The 17909-nt window shown below is 44.8% G+C and overlaps 2 protein-coding genes across 4 annotated transcripts in view; one reads left to right on the forward strand and one right to left on the reverse strand.

The window, feature by feature from the left end:
• The window catches only part of LOC101779344, a 7228-nt gene extending 351 nt beyond the window's left edge, over positions 1–6877 (forward strand). Inside the window, exons 2-4 of one of the 3 annotated variants that reach the window (XM_014805098.2) lie at positions 465–542; positions 1283–1355; positions 3101–6877. In XM_014805098.2, coding sequence (XP_014660584.1) covers positions 3265–6357 — 3093 coding nt within the window. In that variant the 5' untranslated portion in view covers positions 465–542; positions 1283–1355; positions 3101–3264 and the 3' untranslated portion in view covers positions 6358–6877. The remainder of the gene's footprint in view (positions 1–464; positions 543–1282; positions 1356–3100) is intronic. The other 2 variants (XM_014805099.2, XM_014805097.2) reach the window with 2 other exon arrangements.
• Positions 6878–10535: 3658 nt separating this feature from the next.
• LOC101780283 (UDP-galactose/UDP-glucose transporter 3) lies at positions 10536–13804 on the reverse strand. The gene is made up of 7 exons (XM_004965931.3): positions 13507–13804; positions 13318–13415; positions 13037–13173; positions 12112–12142; positions 11559–11662; positions 11356–11477; positions 10536–11273 (listed from the first exon to the last, which is right to left on the reverse strand). Exons 1-7 carry the CDS (start codon positions 13689–13691, stop codon positions 10853–10855), a joined length of 1098 nt encoding a protein of 365 aa, XP_004965988.1. The 5' UTR covers positions 13692–13804; the 3' UTR covers positions 10536–10852.
• Between the last annotated feature and the right edge of the window lie 4105 nt (positions 13805–17909).

The raw sequence follows: 17909 nt of genomic DNA on the forward strand, positions 1-17909 counted from the left end.
CAAATGATTACTGTAGCACCACATTGTCAAATCATGGACTACTTAGGCTTAATAGATTCATCTCGCGAATTAGACTCCATCTGTGCAATTAGTTTTATAATTAGTCTATATTTAATACTCCTAATTAGTATCCAAACATCCGATGTGACGGGTGCTAAACTTTAGCACACTGCATCCAAACAGGCCTGAAGTTGTATGTGGGTACTATGCAATTTGAAAATGCCCTTATAATGGTGATACTGGCTTTCTGAAACTGGTTTAGGTTGAGAGTTACAGTAATAATAGTAGTTGGTTCTTGTGACCAAATCTTTTTGGGACAATGCTGGAACTGTCATGTAGTCATCTGTTATGCTTGTGCTTTTCTGCGATTTTTGGTCTTCATCAAATCTAGATACAAGTAATTAGTTTTGTGAAAAGGGTATATTTACTTGGCTCCTAATTGTTTATTATCATTTCTTTCATAGCTTGACTATCTGTCAGAAAATGCAGCAAGGTGGCAAGTCGCATTGGTTCAGGCATTTACGTCTAATCTTGCAGTAGTGGTATGTTGCAGTGTTCAGATCCACACCTTGCATTTGCACCCAGAAGTTCTCATGCTAGTGCCTGGCTGTAGAGGGAGGTCTGGGGTAGCTCGCCGGCTGGCGGTGGAGGAGGAAGAGACAGTGGTGGAGCATTGTTGCCACCGTAGTAGGGTGGTGGGAGATTGCCAGTGGACGGTGGAGGCGGAGAGCTCGAAGAGGTTAGTGTTGGTGGCGATTCGTGGGCAGCGGCAGAGGTAGTGAAGGCCGCTGGAGTCGGAAGGGAGGCAGAGGTGCTAAGAAAGAAATTAGGAAGGAGAAGGAGGTGTTGGGATGTTGGTGCTAGTGAGTTACTGTTGGCGGCGACTTGTGGGCGGTGGGCGAGGCTGCCGGAGCAGGGAGGGAGGCGGGCGGGGCAAGGGAGCTCGGGAGAGGAAGGAGGCGGCGTCGGGAGCAGAGTAGCATCTGGTGCACAGGAGGAAGAAGATAAGGAGGAGAGATAGGACGGATCCGGTCTGTTGATTTTTTATTGGATGGTGGAGAGCAGTGATTAACAGAAAAACAAATTCTCAATTGACTGACAACGAGATAGATCCTAACTATTAAGCTGCAGAACATCATTATATTCTTGATTTGTAGGAGCTAGCTGTTGGTTGAGGGTGCATGTAAACAAATTAACTGTTTTAGTAAACACAAAGTGTTTTTCACCTTTTTGTTATTTTCCTGGTTGAGTATTTTTATAGTTCTACAATTTGTCCTCTCAGGGTGCTTCATCGAGATGAATCGGCTGGACATGCATGGTCTGCACTAATCACCTACATGGTGATATCTGCTTCTGTAAGTTCTTTTCACACTGGCATTCGGTCCATTCTTTGTAATGATATACATGCAGTAGTAATGTTTATGTTTGTCTTATTGTCTTGTGATTCTGCTTTCTCATAGCACCCTTCGCTGTGGGACATTTTTGTCAATGGATTTGGTATTTGTCAAATTGTGTGGCAAACAGCATGTCATTACAACTTTGTATGCTATACACTGTGTAATGTCATCGGTTAAATAGGAATCTTATGTTGAACTTCATTTATTTCCAAGTTATACATGGTTGGTTACAATCAGATGAACTTGGTTGGTAAAGATCATGTTGATATGGCAAGGGAGTTCCTGAATACTTAAGCAAACTCTCTGTATACGTGTTGCCAGGATACTCCCTCCAGTTACAAATACTTGATGTTTTCGACAATGTTGTAGTGTATAGCTTTTTTTAAGACAAATCTACATGTGTGAGCTATTTTGCTTTATATTTCTTATTTTAAAACTTAGAAGTCACTGATACTCAAAAGTTTTTAAAAATTGACTAGAAAGAGTAGTTCTGTAGGTTATAACTGGAAAGAGTAGTTCTGTAGGTTATTTTTTTGTTCATTGGGCACCACTTGGGCAATTCATGGCAAAGCCTTCTGTAAATCATGTGTGATCATGCTAAGAACCCGTGGCATGGCCTAGATAATCAAGCATGCCTAGCTTTATTGTGGCAAAGTTTGTTCATGAGCCGAACAAATCCCATGTTAGCATTTTGAACATGTTAGTGCCGAATGTGGTTCTTGCTATCATTTCCCAGTAAAAATAATATCTACAGTATCCATGGTTTTGCAGATCTAGATATGATCTTCTGTGCACAATAGAATGCATACTCTTGGTTGGAAATGCTAGGCTTATAAGAGCATGGTACCAATTTGAAGTTTTGCGCGAAGCAATTCCCTTCAGCACTCGATATGCCTTGCCAAGCTCATAATATGTTAATGTATCCATGTTAAACAAACTCACTGCAAATAGGTTCATGCATGTTGAGCCTTTGGTTTGTTTTGACAACTTATATGTACTACAGGAAGGTCTGGCTGTCGATGCAGTTCCCCTTTGGATGCTAATGACATTGTTTATGTGCTGAGCTGTTAGACCATGAGGACCTAAAAGTACTTGCATTGCATTTGGTCGGCAGTCTCATTTGCGAGTAGAACATTCCTTGCTCGATCATACATTTGGGAACAATGAAAAAGAACACAAACCCAATTTACAATCCAATTATAGATTTGTAGGTGAATTCAGTCAAAGGCGCAAAAGCCAAAAGTGTTGTGCCTAGGTACTTAGGATAGGCAAGTCAGAACGAAATGTTGTGGGCTTCACTATTCTATTGTGATCCGACTATGCTAGATGGAAATCCGGTTTACAATACTAATTCTGACTATTCCTGGTAATAGAGGCTAAAATGTGGTTCGGGACCTTCTGTCTACAACAATGTAGAATAGTTTAATATAACATATATCAGTTAGTGCATTTTGTGATACAAGATAGGACCAAATATTTATGTTGTAATCTGCTCCCTGTTTACAACATTTCCATTTTATGGGAAATGGGTATTTCACAATGATTGCTGTTGATTGGAGGTGCTTCTTGCACGGTTTTGTCTTTTTGATTTTTATGAAATTGTTGTTAAATCATGAAATGTCATTCGAATCATTAGACCAGAGTCCATAACCATGCAATTTGTTTGGTGATAACATGCATTTTTTTTCTTCAATAACTTGCAGGACCTCACATTGCCATAGGCTCTGTTTGCACCTGAGAGAAGTGAACCGATTCAAGGTGTTCATATACTTTTGGGATGGTTTAAGAAAGGGCCTGGAAGCCTTGTGAGGATAAACATTTTGTGTTAAGGCTATTGATTTTGGGAACTGATTTGGTAATCAGTGCAATGGAGTGCAACAGAGAAGAGGCCTTGAAGGCCAGGGAAATTGCTATTAAGAAGCTGGAAAGCAAAGATTTTGCTGGTGCTAAAAGGATTGCCCTTAAAGCACAGAGAATTTTTCCAGAGATCGAGAACATACCCCAGCTGTTAACTGTCTGTGAAGTACAGTGTGCAGCAGAAGCAAATATAAATGGAATGTTGGACTTTTATGGAATTCTCCAAGTGGAAGTAACAGCGGATGAGATGACCATAAAGAAGCAATATCGTAAGCTTGTCCTCTCACTTCACCCTGATAAAAACAGTTATGCTGGTGCAGAATCTGCCTTTAAGTTTGTTGCAGAAGCATACACAACATTGTCTGATCGAGCAAAACGATATGCATATGACATCAAATGGAGGGTTGCTTCTAAAGCTGCCCCAAAGCAGGCTACACAACGGACACAAGCTGCAGAACCAACACGGGCTACGCGACCGAATCAGTCTACACAAACAAAACAGGCTGCAAAACCCAAGCAGGCTGTAAAACCAAAACAGGCTGCGAAACAAAAGCAGGCTACACAACCTAATCTGGCTGAGGAACCAAAACAGGCTACGCAGCCAATGCAGGCTACAGAAACAAAGCAGATCAATAAACCAAAGCAGGCTACAGAACCAATGAAGACTACAGAGCCGATTAACAAAAATGATGCAAATAGAAGTAGCGCGGCAGGATATGGACCATCAGGTTCACCACCCACCGATGAGTGGACATTCTGGACTGTGTGCACCCACTGTAAAACAAAATATAAGTACTATGCTGACATACTGAATCGTCAGATCCGCTGTCAGAACTGCAGGCAAAAATTCTTTGCATTCAACATAAGTAAAGAGGATGTGCCTCCTGTATTCTCATCAAAAGCAGCCAATGGTGCTGGGCAACAGGGCTGTGTTCCCACTCAACAAGGCTGTTCTACAAATTTCCCTTCTAGAGAGAACAAACAGGCAACGCCTTGGACGAATGGAGCACAATATGGTGAACAAATGAAGAGTGGTTCAGAACCAAGTGGTGAGGGTATGGTTAATCATAAGGAAACAAGTGGAAAAGGCGGAGTTGAATTTTCTGCAAGGAATCCATCCGAAGCATCTGCACCAAATGGAAATGGTATGGCAGATGGAAGGATTGCATCTGACACTACTGTGCCAGATTTTGGTGATGGGCAAAGCCTAGGTAGTGGGGTGGATACATCAGCAGAGCCAGGTGCTGCTGGGATCCCTAGTCCACGGAGATCTTCTAGGAGAAAGTCATGTGCTGATGCCAATAACATCCTGAATTCTCCAAAGAAAAAGAGTCGGACACTCAAAGATTGGTTCTCAAATGCTGCTTCCAGTTCTAATAAAGTGTTTGATGATAAAGCTACTCATGCTGATGGGCAGGCTAGTGAACCTCCTGTCTCCAGCAAAACAAATAACCAAGAGAAAGGTTGTACTGTCAATGAAGGCAATCAAATGAACAAAGAAGCTCATGATACAAATGCTGAGAAGCCTTGCAATGCTGGGAGCTTCACATACCCTGATCCAGAATTTTGTAACTTTGATAAGTTCAGGGATGCCAATCTGTTTGCAGTTGATCAGATATGGGCACTTTATGATGACCATGATGCCATGCCGAGATATTATGCTAGAATAAGACATCTTGATACTAACAACTTCAGAGTTCGGTTCACTTGGCTGGAGCATGATGCAGCGAATGATGAGGAAGACAAATGGACTGACAATAAACTGCCTGTGGCTTGTGGGAACTTTACCCTAGGAAACACAGAGGTGTCAGAAGATCCCCTCATGTTTTCTCACATTGTTTCATCATGGTCGAAAGGCCGAAAAAGGGGTTCTTATGTTATACATCCAAGTAAGGGTGAGGTATGGGCTCTTTATAAGGGCTGGAGTATGCAGTGGACCTCAGATGCAGATAACCATAGATCCTATGAGTACGAGGTTGTGGAGGTCCTTTCAAACTTCACGATGGAAGCTGGTGCCACTGTTATCCCTTTGGTCAAGGTTGAAGGTTTTGTGAGTCTTTTTGCAAAAGCAAAGGACAAGTCGTCATTTGTTATACCATCAAGCGAACTACTTCGATTTTCCCACAGCATTCCATTTTTCAGAACAAAGGGAAATGAGAAGGTTGGTGTCCCATGTGGATTTCTTGAACTAGATGCTGTGTCACTTCCTAGTGACCTGGATGCAGCATTTCCACCAGTTACTCTTGATTCTTGTGTGCCTATCGACAGTACAATGAACAGTGGGTTTGTTGATTTGACTGGCGATGCTACACCTGACCCTGGAAATGAACAAAGTGCTCAAAAGGGAAATCAGAGAAATGGAGGAAAGCGGAAAAATCATTCCCTTGAAACTCCTGTTCAGGAAGGCTGTCCCTCCCCCACTATGTACACGTATCCAGAAACAGTATTCTACAACTTTGAAGAAGGCCGGTCATATAATAAGTTTGAGCGAGGCCAGATATGGGCTCTTTACAGTGATTTTGATAAACTTCCCAAGTACTATGGTTGGGTTACCAAAGTTGATCTAGATCCATTCAGAGTCCATCTGACTTGGCTGGAAGCTAGCCCACAATCAGAACAGGAGAATTTGTGGTTAGAGCATGAGCTACCTGTGAGCTGTGGGACATTTAAAATCCGCAACTGGAGGATCAAGTATGACACAAATGATGCATTCTCTCATGTAGTAGAAACCCAAGTTGGTTCAAAACGGCACTTTGAAATTCACCCACAAGTAGGGGAGATTTGGGCGATCTACTACAATTGGTCACCTGGCTGGGTTCCTTCCAGCAAGGATGCTTGTGAATATGCCATTGTTGAGATTACTGAGCGCTCTGAAGCTAGCACCAAAGTCTTATTTCTCACTCAGGTCAATGGCTACATGACTGTATTCAAGCCAGACAACGAGAGGAGTATCCTTGATGTGCCTGCAAAAGATGACTTGAAGTTTTCTCACCAGATACCTTCTTTCCGTCTGACAAAAGAAAAGGGTGGCAAGCTATGTGGCTTCTATGAGCTGGATCCTGCATCTATTCCTGATCCTTTCCTCTCTAGGGGTACCCACTGACTTGCAGAAGCTCAATTCGGCTGCTCTGAAGAAACAAAGACTAATTACTTCCCTTTAACTGAAGTGGGCGATCAGTTCTATTGTAAATGTTTCTGGACGTTCATGCGCCAGGCAACTGTGATTTGGGCGAAACCTTGCTATATGTTCCAGTTCTAGGCCTCGTCGCATGCAGTGGGTCATCAGTTCTATTCCCAGCTGAGCGTAAAATTATTATCTAATGTTGATGCATTTGAAACTGTAATCGGTCTTTGGTAGAGTTGCATGCAGGCGAGGGCAGCTGGCCTCTCTATTACGAGCTGCAAAACAAATCCGCGTAATTCATTATGAGCTCCAGGATCATGTTAAGTCTCAAATCCTCTAATGTAAATTTAGCACTATCAATTTTATATCCATTGTTGCTGTTGACCTGACGATGCTGTAGGGTAGGGACTAGTTACAATGAGGCATTCTGGCCTAGTTGGGAAGTTTTTCAAAATCATTGTAGTCAGCATCTTGATAATCTAGTTGCCATTTTGACTCAGATTGCCCTGGTTTTGTCATGGTAATCTTGTGCAGGGAGGCATTCTTTCGGTTTGTGCTAATCGCTAAGGTATGCATTTTTAAAGATGTCTCATTACCTAACTCAGCAAGGGAGGCTTCTTTCTTATAGATATGAAAGTAATATCAAATATTTTTGTTATTGTGTGATAAAAGTGCATGGAAATTGATGTTGAAAGTATACGATTTGATTTTTTTGCTAATCACTCCATTCCATTCGCCTTCGATACTTTCAACTATACTCTCAAAATGAGTAACAAGGGAATTTCTTGCGGTGGAACCCAACCTCAAGTACTTAACTCGCTTCCATCACTATTCATAGGTTTTTTTATTTATTCTAAGAATTAACATGCAATATTCGTAGGTCTTTTTAGATTTATTTTAGGAATTAACCTTCCCTTTTTATTGGGGTGAATGAGCTTTACTGTGTTTCGAAGAAAAAACAATATCCTTGCGAAATGCGTCAAACCTTTTTTTCTTTCTGAGAGGAAATCTACGCCAACGTTGTCACCTCTTATTCTTTTTTAGAGGAAGGTCGTCCCCTCAATTAGCAATTAGGACATTTAACTATTTGCCACTTTTATGGATGGCACTCCTTTGCCAGTTTTACGTTGGTTCCTACATATTTGCCATCGCGAAACAAATAACGCTACAAATTTGCTACTTTTGCTAACGTGTCGCGCCACATCCTCCATCCACCGTGTATTAGGCACGGGAAATGACCGAGTTGCCCTCCACCACATGTCCTCGTGCATCCCCTGCTGCCGTAGCAGCCCCGCACCGTCGAGCACACAGACGCCCCCCGTGCCGCCTCTTATGTAAAGCTTCTTCTGTAAAGTTTGTCTCCGACTAGAACATAGTTCTTGCTGCGTCGTGAGACTTGTTCTGCCTCTGTCTTGTCTGAAGGTAACTTGTGCTCTTTGATGTAGTCGATATAGGGAACTCTCCAGTCTACGTCTATCATAACCTCCCGATCTAGCGTGGTAGGACCCCGATTAGTGGTTGTTGATGGTGCCGGCTCCGTTATAGATGGCTTGTGTAGCTCATGGATGAAAACCACTGCTGGAACTTGAGTACGAGTAGATCCAAGCTTGGATAGGACGAGTAGATCCAAGCTTGGATAGGACGTTTGCGGCAACATTGTTGTTGTGAACTACATGGTGGAACTCCAAACTAGAGAATTTTTTCTCTAGCTTGCGTACTTCTAGGCAATACGCATCCATGTTCTCCCACTCGTCGTTGACTTGATTGATCAAGAAGTTTGTGAAACATGGCCAACTCCAACTAATGCTACTGAGCTTAGAGGATTCTTGGGGTTAAGTAGATACTACAGAAAGTTTGTGAAACATTATGGCTTGATAGCAAAACATCTGACACAATTGCTGAGAAAGAATCAGTTTGTGTGGAATGAACAAGCACAACAGGCCTTTGAGGCTCTCAAACAAGCTATGTCCAGTACTCCTGTTCTTGCTCTACCTGATTTCACATAGTAGTTCATCAAAACTGATGCTTGTGATGTGGGTATTGGAGCAATTCTTATGCAAAATGATCAAGCAGTGGCATTTCTCAGTAAAGCTTTGTCAACACAACATAAGCATCTCTCAATTTATGAGAAGGAATTTTTAGACCTGATCATAGCAGTGTACAAGTGGAGACAATATTTGCAGAATCAAAATTATCAGAACTGATCACAAGAGTTTAGCCTATCTGACTAGATAGAATCTACACTCTGACATGCAAAAGAAAGCTATGACAGATTGATGGGGATGCAATTCAAGGTGGTTTACAAGAAAGGGAAAGAGAATGTAGCTGCTGATGCCCTGTCAAGAATGCCCCATTTGTTTGCACTTCAAGTTGTTTCTTCAGTACAGCCGGTGTGGATTTAGGAACTCTTAAATTCTTATGCTACTGATCCAAAAGTCCAGCAACTTCTGACTCAACTTGCTATCACTAGCCGTAATGAACAAGGGTTCTCTTTGGACAAAGGTCTGATCAGATATAAAGATAAATTATGGGTGGCCTAGAATTCAGCTTTGCAGACAAATTTGATTACTGCACTTCACTCTAGTGCCACTGGGGGCCATTCAGGGGTCAATGCTACATATTACAGAATGAAGAGACTATTTCATTGGAGGGTCTTAAGCAAGATGTGGAGGATTTTGTTAAGCAATGTGCTGTCTGTCAACAAGCAAAACACTCCAATGCCTTATCAGTTGGACTCATGCAGCCATTACCTATTCCAGAAGGTGCATGGCAAGACATATCCATGGATTTCATAGAAGGCCTACCAAAATATGAGGGTTCAATGTGATTCTGGTCATTGTTGACAGATTCACCAAGTATGTCAATTTCGTCCCAATTAAGCATCCCTTCAAAGTCAGAACTATTGCCAAGTTAGTGTTTGACAATGTGGTCAAGTTGCATGGTTTACCCAAGACAATTGTGTCAGATAGGGATAAAGTGCTCACCAGCACTTTTCAGAAAGAGTTATTCAGCATGGTTGGTACTCAACTTGTTCTTAATTCGGCTTATCGTCCCCAAACAGATGGAAAAATTGAACAAGTCAACCAGTGCCTTGAGATGTATTTGAGGTGTGTAGTCTATCATGATCCTAAATAGTAGAGGTCTTGGTTATCACAAGCAGAGTTTTGGTACAACTCCTCTCACCATACATCATTGGGTTGCTCCCCATTTCGTGCCCTATATGGTCATGATCCAAATGTAAGAATTCTGCTAGAAATCACCACTACAACTACTTCTTTAGTGGCTGAAATGATTATTGAACTCAAAGCACAGGCGGCAGTTCTGAAAGAGCACTTGGCCAATGCTCAGAACAAGATAAAAACTACTGCAAATAGACAGAGACGCCATCAGGAATATCAAGTGGGAGAGAGGGTGCTACTGAAACTTCAGCCATATGCACAATCTTCTCTGGTGAACGGGCCCTTTCCAAAATTGGCATTCAAATACTTTGGGACTTACATAGTGTTGGAGAAGATTGGGAAGGCAGCTTATAAGTTGGGGGGGATGTCATGTCCCTGACGGCATCGACATACTGAAGACGGAGATTTACAAATAGGCTATCAAGTCTGTTAAGGAGATTAACTTTGTTAGTCTATCATGTGAGCCCAGAGGGCGAAATCAAACTCTGGGGTTTAGGGTTCTCTGCCCTCCCCGACTGAATCCGTTCCTCTTGTGCTTGCTCACGTCGACGGCTGCTCGCCGGCAGCCATGGGTGTGTCAGCATCGTATTTTACAGAGCATGTTTGTTTCGGTGATGTTTTCCAAAAGACGCAATCTTTTAGTGATACAGAACAAATTTTTCCCATGTTTGTCCACAAGAGCAACTTCCAAATGAACAAAACATTAATCTCTATATAAATCCAATTGCCACAAACGTTGACTTAGAAGGAATCGACCAATATGAGTGCATTACACATTGTAAACGAGTAAACATGAGTAATGTTCTCATAACATCTCCTGGTGACAAAAAATTGCTAGGATTGGAAGATTCTGACCCAAATCCTTATCATAAACATTCCCAGACCAATTCTCCTCATCCAAATAACTCATGTGATTTAGTTCAAATTTAAGTTAAATCTCAGAAAATCCTAGACATTACTGCTCCCCGTTGAGGTAAATGAACAACAAGAACAAAAATCTAGACATTGCCATTTAATTCTACAGATTTCTTTTGAGAGAGTAGAACAAAAATACAATGGTCATCGTACAACTTTGCTCTCAATGCAACACAATTTGTTGCATCTCCTCCCTGTAGAACAGAAACTACCAGCCGTTACAAATTGCTCACGCTAAGCAATTTACCATAAGTATTCTCATAATAATCCATCTAAAACTTTACTAATTCCAATGGGCTACATTGACTATGTCCCGATCAAACCTGACAACAGATTTGTCCAATCAAAGTTACAAATTGGAATGGGTTCAAGAATCGAGCTTACTCCTTGTGCTCTCTGCCCTTCTTTTTCTTCCATTTGAGAAATATTTGGATAGAGAGGCCAGAGAAGACCATCACAACACTACCCCATTGCTTCAGAGATAGTGGGTTGCCGCTGATGACGGATGAAACCACGATGCTCATGAATTTGCGGGTGGTAGTGATTGTTGTGTTAGTAAGAGAGCCAAATCGGCTGATGGTTAGGAAGATGAAATTCTGCCCCACAGCACCACATAGGCAGAACAAGAAAATGTCCCAGGCCACCTCTGGGTTTTCCTGGCAAAATTTCACTGCCTCAAAACCGTTTGCATATGGCCAATTACTAAACAGCAATGGCGCCACAAACATAATTAGAGCGTTGTATATGGTTCCCCAGAGGTTCATGCCAAGCATTATATCCCATGGATTAGTCTTTGGAAATCTACGGTAAAAAAACTTTCATTTAGAATAATGATAAAAATATTCCATAATGGTTTGATATGAGATTGAGAGGATATAATTACCTTGATTTTATCAAATCCTGGGTTGAGTTTGTATACCCATCAAAAGCTAAGTTGAGGAAGCACAATGCATAGCCAAGGGGTGCATTAGGGTTGGCAAGCTTCTTAATTGTCTTGGAGCTTGTCTGATACAGTAGCGGAAAACAGATTTTAGCAGTCCAGTTAATCGATATGGTTGTTAATGAATATATTAAAGATCATCTTACCTTCAACAATGCGAAGGATGATACACCACCAGCAACAAGAAAGGTGCAAAGATACTCTGGAAATGTGTACTTCACACCATAGAGTAGAGTCCCCATTAACATTACTGTACAAATTGAATCACCAGTCAGAAACAATTGTACTGAAGCTATGAAGCATAGCATGCAAAAGTTGATGAAGAAAGCTTATAAGACAAAGCACTTAAAACACCACAATTACTAATTCCAAACAAATGGCAACACATACAAACAAGTTCATTATTCACCTCTCCAGTACTAATATGTAGTAATTGGATAAACTGATCTATCCTCATTGCTCATGCATAAGCTACCCTCATCTATTTCTCAAGTCAAATTGTAGAGCAGGGTATAGTCTAAACAATAGGTTTATTATCTTTGCTTGTAATTTTATTCCATTTTTTTGTTACTAATAGAGATAAATTAAATCAGACTGTCTATCAAAGGAAGAATAAGCAACCCTGATATGCAATGTGCATCACAAATATTTTTATGTAGAGATACACTCAGCAGTCTGCACAAGTAAATGTAAAGTTACCTGGAATCATCTTAGAAGATTTGGCCAACACCTGTTAATATCAAGATTAAATTAGTAACGATGTATCTTGATCTTCAAGAATTTGTTGACATGATCACATGAAATGGAACTACTTGGTGATTGTTCGTCATAAGTATTGCTCTAGCTATTCAATTCAATTAGAAGATTTAATATCTCAAAGAGGGGAGACATGAAAGAATATTGACTCAATAGGGTGAGATAGGCTTGTCCCAGTTGTTATAATAAGTCTTGAGTAGAAGAAAAAAAATCTAACAATGATGTGAACTTTATGCAATTCAGTGCCCTACCATATTGGGTGCAAAGTTGAAAGGAGAGAGTCACTGACAATACAGAAAATTCCATCACCGGTACCATATATGAGGTGCACTGTTTAGTACCAACCTCCTAGTGCATCATACACATGAGTGCCACTAGCCATTTTTAATCTTTTTATCATGAATTTAGAATTTCACAATACACATCCTTCAATATTAATATGCTGAGAATTCTTAAAGAGTCATCTAACTTGATCTGTGGCTGATCCACATTAAAATGAGAGCAGATCATTTTGTTGATGGTGTACGTTAGAATTAACCCTAAACTCCCAGCCTGCACTATAATTCCAAAATTGTAGAATCTGAACCTACAATTTCACAAAATCAGACATGATGGCATGGCAGCATGCAGAACATTCCGTAACATGTCATAAACGCTTCCTGCAAAATCCGGTAAGGCAAAAACTACAACGCAGCTGCCTGTGGTATTCCATTCCCCTTTTCTTCAAAGTTTTTATTTAGTTCCATTATAGCAACATTTCAATCCAGTAACGCCATGAACAGCATTACTGATAATCGTAACAAAGCATCATTGACAGTTCCGAAATCAAGAAAGGAAGCTGAGACAGAAAAGGCAGCCGGAACCATACCTGAGCCGGGTAGCTGATGTACTTGAGCGCCTCGATCCCCATGGTCGGTCCGATGGTGTTGGTGACGCTGACGCCCCAGTACTTCCACAGCGGCGCACGGCCGGTGGAGCTACTCCCACCCGACCACAGCTTGATCACTGCATTTAAACAACAAAATTCATTAACAATTAGCGCGCGATCGACGCCCAAATCAGCTCAATCAATTACCACGACGTGGCGCGAAATGCAACTACAACACAACCACGCCGCGTGGGGAAGGGAGGGAGGGAGAGGGTGCTCACTTATGAAGGACCAGACGAAGCACATGACGTTCTGCGCGAAGTTGAGGAACGCGAGGTGCTCGAACCGCCGCGCCTCCGGCCCGAACCGCTTCGTCGACCTGAACCGCCGCCGAACAAAGCCCACCAAATTGATCCCAGGTTCTCACTGTATCGGAGTTCAGTAGACAGCATTCGGGAGGGGATGCTTACAGAGTCTCCTGGAGGACGCCCTGGTAGATGTAGGCGGACCAGATCCCGGCGACGCAGAAGGCGAGGACGGCCACGCGCCCCGCCATGCTCCCGCCGCCGCCGGCGGCGTCGCCACGGTCGCGGGGGCGGGGGCGGATGACGCCGTTGGCACCGCCGCCGCCGCGGCCCCTGCGCGCGGAGGCCATGGTGTCGGTTCGCCGGTCCGGTGACGGCAAGGGATCAGTAGAATCGCAGCGAATCCCGTTCGATGCGCGGTGGTCGCCGGGAAGAGAAAGCGGGAGCGCGTGTTATAGGAGTGGCGACATGGGGGCGCAGGCGCAACCGTGGGGAGGGAGGGAGGCGCGCGTCAGAGGAGTGACGTGGCGCGGAGCGATTGGGGGAAGCGTGCCAGGACGGACGCCCCATTGGCTGGATGGCGTGGAAGGCAGGAAGGTGACGGCCCGAACGTGCGTGTCGTTGGGCTGCTTTGGACTGGGCTGGACCCCGATTTGTATCTGAGACTTCGGAATTGGCAAGTGTGGTTGACCGTTTTATAGCAAATTGAAGTCTTGAGAAAATCTTGAGCTGCGCCTGAGTTAAACAACTGGAATTTAGGATCTTGGAGGATGGCATCCCGGGAATCCTATCTATCTTCAAAAGATTGTTTTTCTAGGGTATGAAATCTATACTATAATAGATGGACGGCTAACATGAGGTGGAGGATATACGTACTTGATTCCCTAAGCCAACCATACGTACATATATACCTGATCTGCGTAAAATGTTCGTTGGAGTTCGAAATTGGCCGACCGGTCAGATTGCTTCCTCCAGGCGATCTGACCGGTCCGGGGTCTTGTAGCCGATTTGGCAAAATCAACCTGTCTGGTCGGTGGGTACGGGTAGGTCTGTGGGTACAGGTAGTCTGACGGGTCTAACCCTAGTCCGAATAGATTTGAGGAATCCTTGTAGATTAAGATTTGTAAAAGAATTTCCTTTCGGAGCAAGACCTCCCCACCCTATAAATACAAAGGGACGTGGCCGATTGAGGCTAACACCCAATCAAACAATACAATTTACCTTTTTATTCTCAAATCCTAATCTTTTCCAACCTCCTTGCTTTCCTCCTTCATCTCCACGGTGGTTGAGGAGGTTCTGAGTGGCCTGCCGATCTCAGAACAATCCTAGGCACACCATCCCCGACGAGGTCCCTCCCAGGGTGGTGAACGTAGGTTTTCGTGTTGCCCCGTGCTGATTGATCTGACCGGCTGCTCCGATCGGTCTAACCGGCTTGAGGTGGAAGCCTTGTAAGGTGAAGTTCCACCGCACGCGATCTAGCGCAATTCGGTGTGTTGACCACAAAAAGCGTCAACACATTTTTTGCGACTCCGCTGAGGAAGAAAGATCTGGTTAATAACAATCGTTATATCAAACACTAGCAAGATGGGATCTACAACAGAACTCGACAAAGGCAACATCATCACGACTTCCATTGAAGATCTGAGCGAAGAGGAGTGCCAGAAGTACTTGGCGTTGCAAGAGTACATCCAGATGCAGTTCTTGGGGAGCGTCAAGAAGGATCGCCAAGGCAAGACATCAAGGGTACAAGACTTCGAGATGCCCACGATCAAGATGAGCGACAACGAGGTTGAGGTAATAAGCAATGTAAGCGAACTTCCCCCCAACCAATCTCTGATTAACGATCAAGTTAAAACTTCCATTAAGGGTACAGAGGATCTCTTGTCGTCTTTTGCTGCTCGTTTAGAGCAAGTAGAAAAAGGAAAATTTGTTGGATCTACTAGTAATACTTCTAATGATTTTCCTCAAATTGATCAACGTGGGGTAGTGTATCCCAGTTCATCGGCTTCATCAGGGTTTAGTACTGAAAATCCTCAATATGGCATGGCGTCCAACTTTTTCTCAGGTCAGACGCCGCCACCGGTGCAGCCGCCAAAGCCCAACACGGCTGGAGCAGTCAGCCTGGTCCAGGCAAGCGATCAGACCAGCCAGCTGGCGGTCATACCTAAACAACCTAATATGCTTGCTGTTGTTCCTAGTTCGACTGCTCCTAGCCATACTAGTGAGCTTAGGAATGCAACACCTTCATTCAACACAATAGCATACACATCGCCACCTATTCCTCATACTAACGTGTCATCCAATAGCATACCCAATGATGTGTATGATGCTCTTCATCGTACTCAAAATAACACTACGCCCCACGTGAGCAACGTGAATACTGTAGTGTGACGACCGACCCCTAATCTCCCGAGTCAATCTTAATCGGAGCCCTTGACCTTAGTCATCTGTCTTGTTTTACCGCGCTTAAGTGCTCAACTATCCGCCCGATTCCGACCCCGGAGACCCGACCCCTCTCCGTTTCGCTCCTCTCCCGACCCCGGCAAGCACAGCCCACCGTCGGATCCTGCTAAGCATCCTCAAACGTCCGTTCTATCCACCGGTGGACCCGCGAGATCTTTTCCCCAGATCCTCCGCGACAGGCGCACTCGAGTTGCATGCCCGCTTCAGAGTCTTCCTGCCGCGTGGCTCGTCTTCTCCGATGCCCGCCGCTCAGTTTTGTCTCTGGCAAGCGACCAAGTGGGTTCTCGCGCCCCCTTCCCCAATGGCAGCGGAAGCCCTCTGCAACCTTTCTGCAGAACCTCGCCTCCCGCGCCCATCATCACGCCGCCAGATCCCGGCTCCAGAGCCCGATGTCGCCCGTCTTTTCCGTCACTTCGACCACAGTCGCGCCGCCTGGTCTCCGCTACACGACGATTCCTCCATCGCCAACCCCGACCGCGGCTGCGACAGCTCCTTTCCCCCGCCCTGTCAGAAGCTGCCCGACAATCTGTTGCTCCGCGCTCGCCCGCGCGCCCGCGGCTGCCTGTCTTCTCACCTGTGCGCCCTCGATTCTAGCGCCGTTAAACCGGTCGCTTCTATCAAATCTTCCGCACGGCGACGCCCGCTTTCCGCCAAATCTCAACCACCGGTCTACCCGCTCCTACGCCGCCCAGGACGGCAGAACGCAATGATCGCTGGCGTCACCCCCGGAGTCCTGCACCACCGCCCTCGTCGCTCAATCGCCGCCCCGGCAGAGCACTCCATTGCCTCTCCCCGGCCTTCGCGCCGCTTCCCTTCTCTCTCTCCCGCGCCGCTTCCTTTCCTCTGTTCCAGCAGCTATAAAAGAAATGCACCAGCCGCCGGAGTTCCCTCCGCCATTGTTGCCTTCAGCTATTCTCTCGCTACCTGCTCAAGCTCCTAGCGCCGCACACCAAGTCCTGAGGAGCTCTGCTCTCAGATTCTCTCAGCTTTCTCCAAGTCACCCAGCAGCTTGCTCCTCCGTGCTGCGTAAAAGCTCTCTTGTGATCAGTAAGAAGCGCCGCCGCCGCCGTAGCTTTCCCGGTCTTAGCCGTTGTTCGAGCTTTAGTTCCTCCGCCCAAGTCTGCTTCTTCCCGACCCCCAAGCTTTCCTTTCAGGAAGAAGGTGAGTTGCCGACCCCAGCCCGCCTCGCCCGACCCCTCCTATCCGCCCGACCCCGGTTCCGTCTCGTCCGACCCTATCTGTTCTGCCGACCCTTATCCGTCTCGCCCGAGGGCTCGGCTGTGATCTTTTTCTTCAACCCGAGGGTGTATCTGTAAAACTTAGGAACCCTTCAGCGCTTGCGTCTGAGGATCCCTAGTTTTCCCACATCCTCTAGTTCAAGGATCGGATCATAAGTTTCTTTCCGACCCTTACCTCTTGATCTTCACCAGCTCTCTTGAACCTCCCCACCCTCCTGCTCTTTGTCGCAAGTTTCTGGGCTCAGGCGAGCCAGTGTTGCTGTTGAAATAACTGTCTATGCTAACTCTTGCATTGCATTCGTGTAGAGCTGCACCTCGCCGACGGCTTCTACGAGCTTCACCCGGCGCTAGAAGAAGAAGCTGTAGCTGAGTTCCTGCCCGCTGAAGCCGAAGTCGCCCCCGAAGTCGAGCAGTTCCCGTCCTCTTTTCTTGAAGGCAAGCCCCGGTTGCATGAAAACCTTGAGTGTTTTACCAGACTTGCGCATGCCTTCTGTAACATGCTTGTGCATTTACGTATAGGAGTCGTGTGAAACCCTAGATGCATGACTTAGTTGTCCCCATGATCTGAGCACTAGCTGTTGGACCGAGTAGTCGCCTTGCTTAACTAGGAGACGGTAAAAGTCGAGTGATCTCCTGTCACTCGCGAGTTGTAGGAGTTGGATGTCTATCTTTCTGTTACAACTATAAGGACGATGGACGGGGCAGGGTTTTGGTAACTCTTTGGTGGATGGATGGTTGCCCCGTTTGTCTATGAAATCTGGTTAAGGCCCGACAGTGGTGGTGTTCGTGATCAAGTGTTTGAAAGTACTAGCCTCATACTTAGTATGGGATGAGGAAGCCTAGTACCGGATTGAATCTAGACGTGAG

This window comes from Setaria italica, chromosome IV (assembly GCF_000263155.2).
Source record: "Setaria italica strain Yugu1 chromosome IV, Setaria_italica_v2.0, whole genome shotgun sequence".
Classification (NCBI taxonomy): Eukaryota; Viridiplantae; Streptophyta; class Magnoliopsida; order Poales; family Poaceae; genus Setaria; species Setaria italica.

What these genes read in the sequence shown, in the direction of transcription:
- LOC101780283 (XM_004965931.3), bottom strand. Translation starts at nt 13,691, where the DNA reads ATGGCCTCCGCGCGCAGGGGCCGCGGCGGCGGCGGTGCCAACGGCGTC. An exon ending in CTTCGTCTGGTCCTTCATAA is followed by an intron (nt 13,174 to 13,317) that starts GTGAGCACCCTC and finishes GTTTAAATGCAG; the next exon opens with TGATCAAGCTGTGGTCGGGT. An exon ending in CATCCTTCGCATTGTTGAAG is followed by an intron (nt 11,478 to 11,558) that starts GTAAGATGATCT and finishes CTACTGTATCAG; the next exon opens with ACAAGCTCCAAGACAATTAA.